Raw genomic sequence first — 16,300 nt, forward strand, 5'->3', positions numbered from 1 at the left:
CTCACACGCTGCTGCCGGAGAGCGAGACGGCGTCGCTGTCAGTGCGGCCGCTGCTGAGACTGGCGCGCTCGGAGTCCTGCCGCGAGGTAGGCGTGTAACCCGCGTACGTCACGAGCTCGTTAAACACCGACCGCTGCAGTGAATGTTACCACAACGACCTCAACTCCTGACACTCTGCTACTCACACGCTGCTGCCGGAGAGCGAGACGGCGTCGCTGTCAGTGCGGCCGCTGCTGAGACTGGCGCGCTCGGAGTCCTGCCGCGAGGTAGGCGTGTAACCCGCGTACGTCACGAGCTCGTTAAACACCGACCGCTGCAGTGAATGTTACCACAACGACCTCAACTCCTGACACTCTGCTACTCACACGCTGCTGCCGGAGAGCGAGACGGCGTCGCTGTCAGTGCGGCCGCTGCTGAGACTGGCGCGCTCGGAGTCCTGCCGCGAGGTAGGCGTGTAGCCCGCGTACGTCACGTGCGCATTGTACACCGACCGCTTGCGGTGACTGCTACCACAACGACACTCGGTGGGTTTCAGGAAGGTGTGCAGGGAGTAAGTATTACAAGAAATGGTTGGTGGATGATTTAATTTACAGGCAGTCAAAAGTTAATTATATTATTATGTATGTACATATATATATGAGAGTGTATGCCAGATAATATTATGTACGGTGGTAAATTTAAAAGATCAAGATCAACACACATACAGAAATAAATTTAAGTGTTACATTTTTTACGTTATAAAAATTTATTTTTTTAAAACAAATAATTGCCATATTTTGATAGACATGTGTGTACCAATTTTTTAGTATTTTTTATTTAATTTCAAAAAATAATTTATGTACAGTAGAAAATTAAAAGATGGTAAAGGATTATTGGGAAATTAATGATTAGTGGGAAGTTGGGAGACGGTGGTGACGAGTGAGGCAGTAAGTGATAATGTGGTAACAGCATTGTAATGTAGCAGCGGGCATGCGGGCACGGGGGCAAACATGGGGGCAAAACAATACTAAATAAATAAAAGCTGCGGGATCAAAACTTAAAACTATGCTAACGCATGCTTTGCGGGCTTAAAGTAACCATTCTAGGGAGCCATTCTTGTGACTACCACAATATATTATGTTTATCGAATATGAGTTTATCGATATGATATAGCAATAATTCTTATATAAAAAAAGTACAAATAAGTATGAGAAACTACTGTAACTAATAATAATACTAAAACTACTATACTGTAATAAATAAATTAGAAACTCATATTTAAAATATAGGAACAAAAATAGTCAGTCTAGCTCTATTATCAAAACAGCTACATTGGTATCTTAGTAGCAGTGTGTTGTCATGGCCGTTGTGACGGATCACCACTCATAAAAATACTTAATACTTATTACTGATAATTATTGGTTATTACTGTTCTGTATGAGCAACTGTTATGTAAATAAAATCTCAATAATTATGTATAGGCTAGGCTGTATGTAGCTTTTCTTTATTTTCAAATATTGCTCAAATTGGCAGTTCCAAAGAGAGATTATCTTTCTTACTTGATATAATAATTTTGTATTGTAATAACGTTTTAAGTAAATTGTGAAAAGATATCATTTAAAGAAATAAATAGGAAATCCCGAAATGAAGGCATTAAATGTTGCTTCTTGTGTTTTCAGGCCAGTTCAAATCTTTGATTTATTAAGTAACTATTCACAATGTTATCAATGAAGTGTTTAATTTGAATAAATCTTGTGTTTTCAGAGAAACGCAATTACGTCATTGTTTCATCAGTATTGTTCATTATTATAATAATATAATACGGTAATATTTCACACGGCCATGACAGCGTGTGAGTGTTGCAACTCGAACACAATATCAGTGCGTGGGTATACTGACGGCGCCACGTCGCACTGCAGGCGGCGGGACTGCGTGGCCAGCAGGGCGTCGTGAGTGAGGCGCGCCGTGGGCCCGCTCGCGCCCGACAGCTCCTGCCCCTCGTGCAGCGTGGCCAGTCCGCACGCCGCCATCTTGCATTTATAATATATTAAATTATTATAACAACTATTACAATTTAACACCATTATATTATTATTTATTTATATTATTTTGCTTATCGACATCAAATTAAAAGCCTAAAACCATGTATTGTACTTACTTAGTAAGCAATACACGTCTAACTAGGCCAGTCCGAATTACCATTAGATTATTAAAACCATTGTCTTGGTTGATTGGTTATAATACAGCAATTAAAAACAATACCTTTAAACGAGTGTAATAGCTTAGTGGTTTAATTATCCTTTATATTCCCCTGTTATTTTATCCATCTCACTTTCATGGTCCTTCGAGCCGGATCATATTAAACGAGCACGAGTGGATGAATGTCCACGCTTTCTTTATTAACCCTTGAAACACCGTGCAGGGAGGAACTTCAATACACAGCTTGGTTGTGCGTGAAAGAAATTTCTTTTAAACCAACGAAAGTTTCCAAAAAGAACACAACATATCGGAAGATTTTAAGTATCTTAGTTTGTGGTGTGTTGACTGACTGCACGTCTTTTTTTTACTTCTGATCATTCAACTACACCGCTCAACGTCTGTTTCGGGGTATACACTATATGAACTCAATTTTGATTTGCCCTTGGGCAGCAGTTCTTAACCTAACATTTTATTTACATATTTGTTAGTTATTTTTTTATGTTTTTTATTGTTTCATTAACATACTATAATTTATTATATACGGTGAAACTTTATGGGTATACTATACTTTGAACCAGACATACTTTAGGTCATCACTAATGACTATGTGAAAACTATGCAACCCTTACATTGTATTTGTAGTGTATGGGTACCACATCGTCACCATTTTCTGCCGTGAAGCAGAAATGTGTAAGCATTATTGTGTTTGGGTCTGAATGAAGGGCGCTATAGCTGGTGTAATTACTGGGCAAATGAGACTTAACATCTAAAATCAAAAATGTGTTATCCAATAAATATAAATCTTATAGGCTCCTATTAAGAAAGTGTTCTTCATGGATAAATTTAGTCAAATATGGATATATGAAACGTGGGTGGAAACAATACACCTCTGCCTAACCCTTCAGGATTACAGGCGTGAAACTGTGAAATGTTATGTAATTTGCCAAGCCACGTGCTCTTGTTTGGTTTCGTGTAGTATGCACCTTAATCATAACCCCAAATTCAACGGATATTTACCTATTTACCAGAATAAGTAATATAATATACTTACGTATCTTCCTGCAGTCGTGTTTGTGAGTTCGTCGCATTGGACTTTGGATAGCAGTGATTTCGTGTGTGTTCATGGCAGATTATGGGAACAATGAATATTACGACATGATATTGTGTGTGGGTGCCGTGAGAAATAACAATCCGGTCGCGGCCCGCGAATTGTACCACCGTCACTACCGGAATAGGAGGCTTCCCTCATACGCCTGTTTCCGAAGGTTGGTGCACAGGCTCCACTCAACTAGGTCGTTTTGTAGTTCTGACCGTGGTGGAAGACAGAGAAGTGATGCTTTGCTTGATCATGTGTGGTGTACCTGGGCTGTTTTGAAGGTACTAGTGATGAAATAACTGGGTACCTACTAACTACCTAAAACATAATCAACATGATGTGATGTGGTGTTTTATGTGTATTTATTATGAAACTCCGGGAGTGCTTAAAAGTTGCGCAACATACAAATAAAAAGAATGGTATGTACCTACGCTTTGTTTATGATTAAGTCCGTAGGTAGGTTACCTTATTTTGTTTACACACAGCGGTAACGCCTAAAAATCTAAGGGTTGTCTAAGAAAATAAATTAAAATATAATATTTTTATTTTGAGGGGAGGAGAGGAGTTTTTCTTTTTTTTATTTATTTATTAAAACTTAAATATCACCACACTATTGCATATGACCCAAGATTATAGGGTGCGCCGAAAAACAAATTCAACTTGTCAACGTTTTCAAGTTTTATGTTGATATAGAAAGTACAGAGTGTAGGGGAAAAAGGAGAAATACCTCTCTATGGTGAGGCGGCGAGGCGTCTGGCGAAGACAGCGGTTGTGTGGCCGCGCTCACATACGACACGTAAGCCTCTGAGCGGAGGAACGACTGGTACGTGGTCTCCGTTATCGCGCGGGTCACCTGGAACATACATCAACAACTGAAGTCAGGCTCAGGCTTTGCCGACAGAACTCATAACATAACAAACATTAATACAGTGAGTCTCGTTTATTTCAGTTATTCTCACATGATAATATTATATGACATTATATTTTTCGATAGGCTTGAGCTACAAGAGGTATGGACATTTCGAAAATATTTTTACTTTACCAATAGTGCGATATGTTCAATATGTCGGCAAGCGAAGAGAAATTTATTGACGTGAGTTTTGCGTCAAGACATATTCTTAACGTCACAACATACTTATATCTTTATAAAATGTTGATAATTTTTTATACTTATTAAATATATAGTGCCAATTTTCCGACTCAGTAAAGTCTCAATGTATTACAAGCTAAGCTTTGTGTTCTTAATTGAACCGACTTAGCATTACAATGGGCATCATTAGAGAAATGACAATCACTAAAACATATTTACCAGGATTTACCAAGTGAAACAAAATAATAAAAGATTTAAAGACAACGTCACGTTGTAAAAATGAAATCTTAAGAGAATCTATACTACTAATTACTGATATAAACTAACTGGGGTGAAACATGATGACAACTAACAAATGTTCTGAATAACAATGTGAAGCCAAAATACAATTCCCACGAGTTACTTTTTGTTTGCTAAATGCTGCTTGAAAGATCATTGTTAGTTACGTATGATTGTTACCTCGTGTTCCATGTCATCGAATATGGTCTTCTCGATGTCGGCGCTGGTGTCTTTGAGCGCCTGTTTCACCTGCGTCTTCAGCTGCTCGGGCATCGCTAGCTGAGACTTGCGCAGAAACCTGAAAACACATTCGCACGTCAAACAGACAGAACTGTTGTGTTCGACCCGTATGTTGAGACCATAGGATTGATGATATGTTGATTGATGTACATTTACTACCATCTTCTGCTCGCGACATTACTAGCATGGTTTTGTAACCCAAAATTCATCGCATTCCTACTGGAACGATAAACTTGGGAAATAACTTAAGTCCCTTTCTGTACTTTATGATTATATTGTGTTGAATATAGTAACGGTGTGAAATAATATTCGCAGATATAATATCTATTAGTTATGATATATGTCATCATATTGAGTGATGTCAATTTGTGATGTCATAACGTTCAGTTAAAATAATATGTTCATTTTTAGTACACCTATTAATTTGATCAAGGATTTCATAAACTGTACAAGAGGGGCTGATTGAAATAAGAACTGGGCCAAATTAAGACCGTAATATCTGTCTATTTCTCAGAGATCTAGGTGTGTATAGGCCAGCACGCATCGTGGCCACAAATTTGATTGGTTGTTTTGAAGCGCGCGTGCGACCGATAAAATGCTAATTGGCTCGCCAATCGATTGTCGCGTATTGATTTTACTCGCGATACTTTCAAGGTGAGGTCACAACAGGGCCGGGGCTAGTGGATGAAATAGAAATATATTTATTTACAAAAGGGAGTGACAATAACATAACATATTGCAACAACACTTGGTAAACGTCATGAATCTACATCGGGTCATTAAGGGGCTTTGTATAACATGGGGAGAAGAACTGATAAGAGACTCCCAGCACATGTTATAAATCATACAACAAGTAACCCTATTTAATATAAGATTATACAATTTTAGGTGACCTGCACAGAATCAGACAAGAAGCATGCATCATTATCCTCTATATTATAATCTACTATACTATAATAAGCCTTCTTTGTCAAAGAAGCTCTAATATATTTCTATAAATTGGGTTGAGTAGGTCCTAGTATACTGTATATTATTTTATTGTAAAATTGAATAGCAAGAGCTATGAAGGAGCCCCTAACTCTAGTTAATTTATTAAACGGCATGTACAGTTTATTATTTCTACTTGAATTGAATGTATGCAAATCACAACTTTTCTTGAATTCAGTAATATTTTTTATCATACATTATACTCATGTATATGTATTGTCAGGGAAGGGCTCGGATGTTTATCAACTTGAATGTTTCCAGAAGCGAGTCTCTTGGTCGCATATTATAAATTGCTCTAACAGCCCTCTTTTGGAACACAAATATAAAATATGTGCAGTGTATACTCACTTGTATATCGCGGAGACGACCTGTCGGATCTTGGCGGGCTCGGTCTCCTGGCGCAGGCCGTGCACCGCGAAGTAGAAGTTGAGCCGGTCCACGTGCAAGCCGCCTGCGCCGCACACGAACTTGCGGAACAGTCGGACTCCTTCCGCGTCCTGCCAACACTCACTACTTAACATCGCTGACACCATCACTACCTCTTGTGGAGGCAAGTGCGATTGGTGCTCCGTACCATCATACACGACGCCAGCTGTCTCGGTATTGGCCATCATCCTTGAAGTGAGAACATCTTTAGCCGCTTTGGCAGCTTATAATTAAAAAAATAAATATAAGTGAAATTTAATGGATTTAGTTAAAAGTTCAAGGTAAAATGTTGTTAAAGTAGTATATTTGTTAGATTATTATATTGTCTTTACAACTGTCACTTTTTTTTAAATTATATAATATTGTCAAAGTGGCGCTCTGTTAAGATATCAATTGTGTAACTGTTGTGGTGTATGAGTCAAAATTGGTCCTATAACAAAGCCTGTTTTCATTTAGAGATACGAAACCTAAAAAATCAGGAATGACGTGTTTCGAACTTGTCTGAAACTTTTTTAATATCTTATTAATGGTAACATATTATTGCTTCAAAATTAAATAAGGTAAATAAAACATTGTGTGTGAAAATAACTAGGTGATATAGGGACAGGCCGCCATCTCAGTGAGGTCAGGTGCAACACTCAACCGATCAACAGTACGGTTTGCGAACTGGCTGCTGACGTCACTCAGAGGTAGTTTAATGATAGTAGCATCATGTAGTAGGTGTGTCAGGCTAAGGTACCTCCAGTAGATAGTGCAGGGCGCGCGCCCAGCGCACGTAGGGCGGCGAGGTAGCAGGCGACCGCGCCGTACTGCCCGACGATCCTTCCGTCTCTTCGCGCCACCACATAGCGCCCGTTCTGTACGACACCGAGCACATTACATTACATACCTACACATATTACTATGATTTGATTCATTTTTTAAGTGACGAATTGCTTTATATCTTAGATCATATTTTATACATCTACATAGATTGTGCGAGGTATGAAAACATTGTATTTATTTCGAAAAACGCGAGTAAAACTTTTTATAGGATTAAATCGCGGGTAATTGTAACTGTGTTAAAATCTAATGTGAAACTTCGAAAATATAATTAAAAAAAACCTACATATTTACTCATATTAATGGCAGCAATAATAAATCAGTTGTGGGGATGGAATACATTATAGTATTATTACAAATCAAGCATTTCCATGCAGTAGTTATCATCTTGAGAAAGTAAATTATATATTTATTACTTATCTAGTAAAACAATTTACATATTTGAATTGGTATTTATCAATTGTTTTGTTTGAAGATTAAAAAAACAAAGAATTTGATCAACAGATATCTCTGGATCACTATCCAGATGAACCTCATGCAGTTTTCAGTTGTGACACTCACTTAGGGCCATGGGGCTGTGCGAACACATGTTTGGACTGAGATTTGGTCTTCTCCTCCCCGGGTGCCGGCGGCAGCGACGACCGGTCTGCAAGCTTGTGCTCCCAACCTGCACAGCGACACATACGACTGTTACGTTTGGTTCTCACTTATTTTATGTGGGAGGCTTATTCGGAGCTGTAGTTCCTTAACACACAGGTGCTTGTCTCGCTCGCGTTAGCGAGATTAAATCTTACATAGAACTAACCTAAATTAAATTTTAATTACGATATGCTTCAGATGATTGTGCGGTGCGTCCGAATTCAGACCGGTCATCGTTATGGGCAGATGAGTTAACATCACGTCATTCGTCTGCAGGCTCCGTGACTTTATTATCACAAAAAAAAAATGGTAAAGTTCGCATTTTACACAGAAATTCATTTAAAAAAATACCTTTGCATGGCGGTCACATTATTTTTAAATTTTTGTTATAACGGGGCGAGCGGTAATACACTGTTAAAATAAGACACATAGGGTAGTGCTAGTAACGGAACGCAAATCATTTCTCGTCAACTTTTTGAGCTGAGTGTCTTTTTAGTTGACTAGACTGTTCCAGCAGGTGCTCACCTTGCGGGTGGCCGCCGTCGGGAGAATGGCTCATGGCGCGCAGGCCCTGCTCCCACCCGTGCGCTGCATGGCGAGACACCACCTGAAATACACAACCGGTCACTATTTTTAATCGACTTCAGAAAGGTTATTGAAGTTAAAACTTCTTTAGTAACGTTGTGTTGTAAAAAGGCATTTAATTGCTCAAAATTGATTCCTTTAGATTTTTTTATGTCATTTCTAATTTACAAGATTAGTATCTACCACTACTACCACCACCTCTTAGGTAGTAGTCTACCACTTCGGAAATAAAGCGCTCAGAGAGAGAAGAAGCTGCGCAAGAAACTCTAACTCAAAAAGTAACTAAACTCTCTAAGAACCTCTCGATGAAACGAAAAAGCGACAGTAAAAAGAGACAGACACATTAAGTCATAAGATTTAACATGAGAAATAGACACCAGGAGAACATAAACATGGTAGCGGTGATAGTAATGTATTTCATAACGGGTGGAATCATGTGTCATCCTAGCAACATGCACTTCATGTGCAGTTTAGAGGTTCATGCACAATGCACATCTTAAAATACACTTGTGTAAAGTGCAATTATACATCTTGAAGCCAAAGTTTTTGCAGGTCTCACTTCTACCATGTGTGATTTACACAATTTCTTTTTTCATTTTAAATGTTATAAAAAGTAAAAAATATAGGAAGTAGTATTACAGAGACATACTTGACACAGTCAAAGAAACAACAATCTTAAATGTAGTACAATACAAAGATACATCAGCGACATTACCTTATAGAAACGATGTGTTCAATGATTATGTTTTAACATCAAAGATATATAAACAACTTATAATAGTGACATATGCTTCATATTTTAATGAGTACCTCTGGAGAGGTAGGTATCACTTGTTTAGTAAAATATTCATTAAAATATTTAAAAATTCAAAAGCCGTTAGTATTGCTCGCATTGTAATGTCACACTTACTCCACACACAAACAACAACGCCGAAAGGTCTTTCTTCTCTCTCACTCGCCTTGCCACACACACACTCTATCTCTGTCGTTTGTAGGCCTTCGGTCGTCGTCGTTCGTTATAATTAAGGACCCAGCCTAATACAGCAACAGAACTATTTAATGGCACCCATCTATCTATTAGTAACCTGTATAAAATAAAATAAATATTAAAAAGAGCGCAAAAAAGAAGGTAGAGTTTCTTGCGCCGTTTCTTCTCTCTCAGAGCGCCAATTGTTTCCGAAGCGGTGGTAGTGTTTGATATGACATTAAAGAGAATTCTAAAGGAATCAATTTTGAGAAAATAAATGCCTTTTAAAAACTAATATTTCTTACTTCCATGCCCTTTATCCTATCTTTTGCTTGCTTTAACTTGCACGAATGTTAAAGGCTTATAATCTCGAAAATATAATAGTTATTATACCTATACAAATTAATTTTTAATAGCTATATTAAAATGAGGTGAGAGATATAGTCAAAAGCAAATCTTATTATACTATTAAATAAACTACAGGGTATATGACGACATTTAGCTAGAACAGAATTTTTATTATTGACGGCAAGCGGAGGTGAGTTGTAGAGTGTTACAGTGACGAGGGTGTTCGGAGCCGCCGCTGCAAGACTAGACATCGCGGAAACTTTATTCGCAGAGCAGAGGAAATCAATAATGGACTTAACCTTCTGCAACTGAGGTAGTAGTTTGTCAGTCACCATTAACCAAATGAAACGTTGCCAGATCGCTATATGGCGTGATTTATTGCTGTCAAGATCAGTATCTTATTAAAATGGTTTGAACTATGAAGCAGTTGCGGCGGATCACCGTACCGTGCGAACCTTTCGTGTTTTGAGGTACCGGTCAGACGTAAGTACCTACAGTAATAATATCTTTATTCTGATAGACGTTACCTCACTAAAGCCGTGCTTGTGCCCTAGTGTATTTGATACGTGTCCTCAGTAAGTAAAGTATACTTAAATATTTTAATTTGTTTTTTTTTTGTGATTTTAACGGATATATGATTTTCTGATGTAGATACAATACAAATAGTATGGTGTAAGTTTAAGACGAATCGAATTTTTCGATCTATTTCCTTTTCAATCCTGACGTGCCTATTTTTTTTTTGTTTTATAGATTTTCGAACCAAAATAAATACTATAGAGCTACAAAACGAGACAGTAGTGGAAAGTTTAGAAGTAATATTCTTGATGAAGAGCAAATTGAGCAGTGATTGCAGGAATTACAAGAGGAGAAAGAATTAAGTGATTTTGAAGATCCTGACTTTGTACTTGAAAATAGGGTAAGAGAAGTGAGTCACGACTGTTAAAGTCAAACTGAGCGTGAAACCAACTAATGTAACAACAATCGAAGCGATAATGAGAACATACCACTAAGATCAATAGTTACTGATACTCGTGATCAAGTTGCTTCAAATTACATAAGCAAAAATGGATTTAATGGTCGAAAATTTAAGTGGCTCGCACCAGAAGAACTCCAGCTTATAAAATTATACATGTCGCACCACATCTAACTCAAGCTTTTTTCGGTTTTGTCGACCGTCAAGAACGCTTGGTAACTGATCCTTTAGAAGCTATCTCATGGCTATTTCATGAATTCGTGGCGAATTCTCAAGAGAGTTCTCCTAGAGTGTACTAGGACCAAATACTTGTACTGATGAGATGTTTCTGATGTGAATAGCTTTGTACTTACAAACACCGTTTGGATGGTAAATTGCGAAGGAGAAATTTTCTTCAATCTTTGGCACGAGAATTATTTCTTCCAGCTTTGTAAGAAATGGTATAAAATAGTCGTTAGCGAGGGAGCTTCGTTTGACAATAAGGAGAGTTTTAGGTAAAGATCTGTCTCCTCCCCAGCCTCCGCCTGCAGGACCACCAGCAAGAAAACTATGTAGTATATGTCCAAGCAAACTAAAAACACAGGCTAGATTCTTTTGTTGCTCCTGTAAAAAGTCAATATGCTTTCAATATGTCTCTCAACTCTGCCAAGACTGTAAAAATATAAGGATGTCTTAAAGACTTATTTGTGCCTAAATGAACCATATGATCACTTTGTTTTTTGTTATATAATTATTAATTAAAATAAAAGAAAAAAATATAAGTTTCTAAATTTATAAAAAAAATACATACTGTTTGTTAAACTGATATTAAAGAATTCCTAAAAGTTGGATATTTCTTTAAAACTTTTTTTAAATGACTTAATTTTATTTTTTAGGTTCTTTTTTATATTTAATTAAAAAAATAATGTAAAATAAAGCATAATTTACTATAAAAATTATAATACTATACAGATTATAGAAAAAAGGTCCTGTTTAAAGTGACGTCTGACAGACTCCACATCAGAGATAATTCCACCAAAGTCACCTCAGTTGCAGAAGATTAACTTGCAATTATTACAACTGTTAGGGAAATATGATGAGTGAATTTATTAATTAATTGATATTCGAAATACATAACTGACATTGCTGATGTAGGAGAAAAAACCGCCAAGCTAATTTGGAACTGGGCTAGGCATATATGATGGATGCACACAGACCAATGGGCACAGATTGTCACGCATTGGGTACCTCAGGACCAGCAAAGAAGTCGAGGCAGGCCCCGAAAAATATGGCGTGATGATCTTGATGCCTATAACCAGACCAGAGCTGGTACAGGACTGAGATAAACGGAGTAAAGCAGGGGTGGCCTTGCCCACCAGTGGGATCCGATGGGTTAAAGAAAAAAATAAGGAACTATAACAACTCTCAGAGATATGACAAGTTTCTAAAAAGTTTGTCCGAAGACTACAGTAAGACAAAGAAAGATTGTGTAATCACTAATGTGGTTATTAATAACAACGCACAGTAAATGCATGAATGTAAAATATGTGAAAACATAAATTTTGATGCATGCTTTGAATCAATTTGTAAATTAGAAATTGCAGTTTTTGATATTCAAAGAGTGATTTAATTTCTTATTTTGAATAAAAATATTTAAATTGGAACGTAACTAAAGATAACTACTATTGAGACATGATAAATTTTGGATTTGATATAAAACAAAAGTGGAAAATCATTAATAGCTATTTATTTTTTTGACAATAAGGGAGCATAATGTTCAGCTTGTGGTAACTATTAAGCCCTGCCCATTACAATTTAGTGCCACTCAGGATTCTTGAAATCCCAAAAATTCTAATCAGCACTACAATTGTGCTTGTCTCCTTGAGACAATAGATGTTAAGTCTCATGCCCAATAATTTCACTAGCTATGGCACACTTCAGACTGAAACACCATAATGCTTACACACTACAGCTAGCTTCACAGCAGAAATAGGCACCATTGTGGTACCCATTATCTAGCCAGCATCCTATGCAAAGGAACCTCCCATTGTTGTAAACTATTATCATTTACATTGATAAATTGATTCAAGGTTGTTTAGGCAAAAATTAATAATTTGCTAATCAACATAGAAATTCTTTAATCAGTTAATAATAAAAATATATATATACTGTAAATTGGAAAAAAGAGCCAATTTACAAATAAAAAAGCAGTAGGTACTTATTACTAAATAATTATGTTTTGTCTTAAATGAGAAAACGAAACAAAAATCATGTCATAAATTTTAAAACTTATTCCAATATTTTTCTAATCATGATTAAAGAAAGGTTATTAATTAATTAATACAAAGATCTCAAAAAGTTTATGTTTGTCAGCAATTTATTTTTTAATAATATCTGTAGAATGAAATTTTTACCCGGACTTAACTTATACACTCAATCAAGTACATACAATACCAAAAAATCAATACGAAGTACAATAGAGATCATGGCATTACATTTGCTCTCAATAGGTATGAAAGAGAAAGAACATAAAAATGAAGCGGCGTCCCAAAAGTCAAGAGCTTCCATCATCGATCGGCGTGGGATGAAATATCATAACACCATTAATACTTTCTTGAGTTTTTGTTCTATTCAGAGTATAATGCAATTATTTAAGCTTTTTAAGCACACAAGAATAGAATATCAAATTTCAACATTATTATGCCAGTAAATAATAACACACAATATGAGTGACAGCGATGAAAGCTGCAGAAACAAAATTCAATACTAATTTTGTAATATATCCTTAAAGGGATAGATCATAATACAATCCTGTCATAACAAATTATATCATAACTTCACGGTTCAATAAATATGTTAGGAATAAAATTAACAAAGCAACAAAAAATACAATACCCTCACCATGTTCATTGTGTGTTGCACAAACAATAAAATGAAAGCTTCACTTATTTAATGGAATTATTGATTGATAATATAGAACCCCGATTAATATTTACTAGAATAAAAAATATGATTGAGAACAGCACAACTGCATACAACACAAGCAATGTTCCGAATGAAGGATACGGAGACTGATGCCGCAACATTCACACAGTGTGGCCCGATGCTCGGACCCCAACTTTTTAAATATTATAATAGGACTTGTTTGACTTACATCAGTTTCTTACTCTTTTGATTTTTGTGATTTCTGACTTAATAGAAGTTTTTATACTGTTATAATATTCTGAGGGATATTTTATTAATTATTTTATATTATATAAATTTATTAATCTACCATACTATTGCTTACTCTATCAACTTTATTTAGTTAGCAGTATGATATGTGTTCTAATTTGGCTTGACTTTTATTAAGGAATAACTTAGGTTATATGAAATAGATTCGTGGATACATGTGTTAATTAAGCATATAAACATAGGTAAGCATGTTTTAGTTGTATTACCTAGAAGATGACGAGCATAAAAACGAGATAACAAGTTGTAAACAATTGACAAAAAGTCGTTAAAACAAGGCTCGAATAACTATAAGGTGTGTATTTTAACATTTAAACATAACTTACGAGTTACGGCAAGACGCTATGAGCTTTCTCTGTAAGCTGAGCGGTTCGACCGACTTTAGTACTTGTAAACATTGAAATGATCTTAACCCGGAAGGATTGTTTACATCAACGATAATGAGTTCAACACTGCACGAAATTTCACACACTTACATGTGATGAGTACTTGCGCGTATCTCCTGATTCTGAAAGCGGTGCCGAACGTTCGTGATATTGTAAAGTTTCTTGGAAATAAATAATAAATAAGCTTGGTCTGGTATAGTGTGGTATACAACTATAAATACAGACATGAGATAATCTATCAACAGACAGCTCTTACAAATGTGGCACTTGACACTGACATCAACTGTAACTGTGACACTGTCCAATCCAATAGATTACTACAATAATGACACACGTCTATGTCGTCGTATGCACGTCATGTCAAAAGTGAATGTTGATCAGCGCCATCTTCTGAGGCAACAGAAAATCATATGCAAATTAAAAGCCACCAGCAAGTCATGAAATCAACAGACACACTGAGTACCGACCACTCTCATACAATTTGTGTGCCTACAGACTATAGATGGCAGGATTTACCGTAGCACGAGTCTTGACAGAATTTTACAATAAAAATTGGATTATTTTTATTATTTTATAGAAACTCTAGCCGCACCAGCCGTAAGCTCTGTAAGGGTTAATCGATCTCGTAAAAAATAATTACGACATTATATGTTTCTACATTATTTACAGGTATGCCTAGTGCAGAAAGCGCTGCTAATTTTGAATTTTTATGTATCCATTTTTGTCAATAAATATATTTTCTTTCTTTAAATAATAATAATATAAGATACGTATCTAAACATTTAACTTACCGTACCTTGTGATACTTAAAACAAATATTTTTTTCGATAGCTGACAATGTCTATACATCATTATTCTTTATATATTACTAGCTGACCCGACAGACATTGTTCTGTATATAATAAATAAAATAATGTTTTTTTTATGAATTTGTCAATAATATACCATAACATCAAGACTTACTTCGTAAAATATGCACCCTGCCGTCGTAATGAAATTGTTTCACAGCAGAACTGTCAAACCGTGCGTCAATAAATTCTCTCATAGAAATTATGTATGGACACATCAAAGGAAAAACAAATTTGTTGTTTTTATTTAATTCCGAACATTTTCCTATTTATTCACCTTTTAAACCTTCTCTGGACTTCCACAAATAATTCAAGACCTAAATTTTCCAAATCGGTCCAGCCGTTCTCGAGTTTGAGCGAGACTAACGAATAGCAATTCATTTTTATAGATTAGCTATTATTTTATGCGTGTAAGAGGCTCTCGTCTTTACTGGCAGTGTCCTGTCATTATTGTCATTTGAGTAAACTTTTCTCTCAATGAATCCAATGAATTCCTTGTACTCATTTTAAGAACCAGCACAGTCCGATACGGCGGTTTTAGTGGTCCGGCCTAACACTCATATCTCAGTTATTTTTCTATTGCTACTAAACATTTTCGATTTCTTTATCAATGCCTATTTAGCTTCGATCACCTACCATAAAATTTACAAGTCGTAAATCGACTACAGCAGCCAAACATTACTTAAACAATACGGGAGATCATTGATTCCATTAAAAGGTATTAGGAACCCATAAGATGGGCGCGCGGTGTGGCCGACCGGATTAAAACGTCGATACATAGCCAATCCGGAGCCGACGATGTGATACACAGACAGGACCTTTCCACAATAAGCCACCGAGTGACATCATAACATTGACAACAGACTAAACGATTGCCGATTGCGACAAGGTTCCCAGCGGCCAGCGGGCGGTTGATACGTCGCATGACACATCACTCGTAGCTTCATTAGCCGACGGCGATCACTACGCGCCCCTTTGATGTTGGCAAACTTTCAGCGTTCCTTTGATTGTCATAACGATGGGCTGTTATTACACTAATTGAATTTTCACTCGTCTCGTGGGGTGGGGGGTGGGTCCGGACATATTGCGACAAATGTCTGGGCGTAAGTAATAATCCCCGCCCGGTGATCCAATCACTCGATAAAACGTCGATAGCTTTTCAATCATTCGCATAGCAACTAGTTTTCATTTCGATTTAAATTATCAATGAAAGCTCTTATTTTCAT

General features: G+C 36.5%; 1 protein-coding gene across 2 annotated transcripts in view; it reads right to left on the reverse strand.

The window, feature by feature from the left end:
* Positions 1-361: 361 nt before the first annotated feature.
* Positions 362-16,300, reverse strand: part of LOC126979167 (axin-like) — a 128,401-nt gene continuing 112,462 nt past the window's right edge. The window contains exons 3-10 of one of the 2 annotated variants that reach the window (XM_050828410.1): positions 8,283-8,364; positions 7,680-7,785; positions 7,036-7,153; positions 6,219-6,367; positions 4,824-4,941; positions 4,002-4,127; positions 1,879-2,009; positions 362-503 (exon numbers count right to left, since the gene is read on the reverse strand). In XM_050828410.1, coding sequence (XP_050684367.1) covers positions 362-503; positions 1,879-2,009; positions 4,002-4,127; positions 4,824-4,941; positions 6,219-6,367; positions 7,036-7,153; positions 7,680-7,785; positions 8,283-8,316 — 924 coding nt within the window. In that variant the 5' untranslated portion in view covers positions 8,317-8,364. Of the gene's footprint in view, positions 504-1,878; positions 2,010-4,001; positions 4,128-4,823; positions 4,942-6,214; positions 6,368-7,035; positions 7,154-7,679; positions 7,786-8,282; positions 8,365-16,300 lie in introns of those variants that run through there. The other variant, XM_050828411.1, reaches the window with a different exon arrangement.

The sequence above is a fragment of the Leptidea sinapis genome, chromosome Z (genome assembly GCF_905404315.1).
Source record: "Leptidea sinapis chromosome Z, ilLepSina1.1, whole genome shotgun sequence".
Lineage (NCBI taxonomy): Eukaryota > Metazoa > Arthropoda > Insecta > Lepidoptera > Pieridae > Leptidea > Leptidea sinapis.